This window comes from Temnothorax curvispinosus, unplaced genomic scaffold (genome assembly GCF_003070985.1).
Source record: "Temnothorax curvispinosus isolate PA1 unplaced genomic scaffold, ASM307098v1 QBEX01014351.1, whole genome shotgun sequence".
Lineage (NCBI taxonomy): Eukaryota > Metazoa > Arthropoda > Insecta > Hymenoptera > Formicidae > Temnothorax > Temnothorax curvispinosus.
Window position 1 is genome coordinate 1 of NW_020224131.1, and position 1,273 is coordinate 1,273.

At 49.9% G+C, this 1,273-nt stretch overlaps 1 protein-coding gene across 1 annotated transcript; it reads left to right on the top strand.

Moving 5' to 3' along the window:
- Positions 1–261: 261 nt before the first annotated feature.
- On the top strand, positions 262–1,152 carry LOC112464623 (the record flags this gene model as incomplete). The annotated part of the gene is made up of 1 exon (XM_025031746.1): positions 262–1,152. A coding segment is annotated over exon 1 (891 nt), but the record flags the coding sequence as incomplete, so codon positions are not given.
- Between the last annotated feature and the right edge of the window lie 121 nt (positions 1,153–1,273).

Below are 1,273 nucleotides of genomic sequence, written 5' to 3' on the forward strand. Positions count from 1 at the left end.
TGACGGCGTGGGTGGAAGGGTGGGAGGAAGGTATGGATAAGGGGAAGTGGGAGAGGAGACTGGTCAAAAGAGGGCAGGGAAAAATTTAGAGAGTTAATGGGGGACAGGCAAACTCAGGGAGGGGAAGTGGAGGAGGAGTGGCAGGGGCTGAAGGGGAAGATAAGGGAGGTATTAAGGGAAGTGAATGGGAGGGGCAAAAAAAGCGGAGGAAGAGGCTGGTGGGATGAGGAATGTAGGGAAGGAAAAAAGAGAGTTGGCAACATGTTAAGGAAATGGAGAAGGGAAGGGGGAGAGGGGGACAGTTACAGGGAGGAAAAACAGAGATACAAGAAGCTATGTGAAGGGAAGAAAAGAAGAGAAGTGGAGAAATGGGAAGCGGAAGTAAAGGAGATCAGGACGGAGGGGCAGGTATGGAAAGTGGTATACAGGGAGAGAAAGAGGAGAAGGAGGGTGAATGAGGGAATTAGTATGCAAGAATGGGATGGGTACTTTAAAGAGCTGTTGGGAGGAGTGAAAGAGAGGGTGGTGATGGGAACAAGAAGAGGGGAGGGGAGGGAGGAGGAGGAGAAGGAGGAGGAAGAGGAGATAAGGAGAGAAGAGGTGGGGGAAGTAGTGAAGAAGCTTAGAGAGAGAAAAGCGATGGAAAGTGATGGAATTCCAAATGAGGTTTGGAAGTTTGGAGGGGAGGTAGTGAAAGAATGGCTATGGGAAGTGTGCAATAGAGTGTGGAAGGGAGAGGGTTGGCCGGAAGATTGGAGGGAGGGAATTATAGTGCCTATAGAAAAAAAGGGGGAGGGGGAGAGAGTGAGGGACTACAGAGGGGTGACGTTAGCGCAAACGGCATACAAAGTGTATGCTGCCGTGTTGGCGGAAAGGTTGAGGAAAGAGGTTGAAGAGAAGGGCTTGCTGCCACCGAGTCAGACAGGGTTTAGAAGAGGCGTTGGGACCACGGACAACATTTACGTACTGAATTACCTGATAAACAGGCAAGTAAATGGGAAGAAAGGAAAGATGGTGGTGATGTTCGTGGACTTAAAAGCAGCTTTTGACTCGGTGGACAAGAGGATTCTGGTGGAAGCCATGAGAAAAAGGGGAGTAAGGGAGGGCTTGGTGGAGAGGTGTAAAGAACTGTTGGGGGAGACGATATGGAGAGTAAAGGTGGGAGAGAAGATGGGAGAGAGATTTTGGACAGGAAGGGGAGTCAGACAAGGGTGTTCGTTAAGTCCAATTCTGTTCACCTTGCTGCTGGCGGACATTGACGATGAACTGAAAA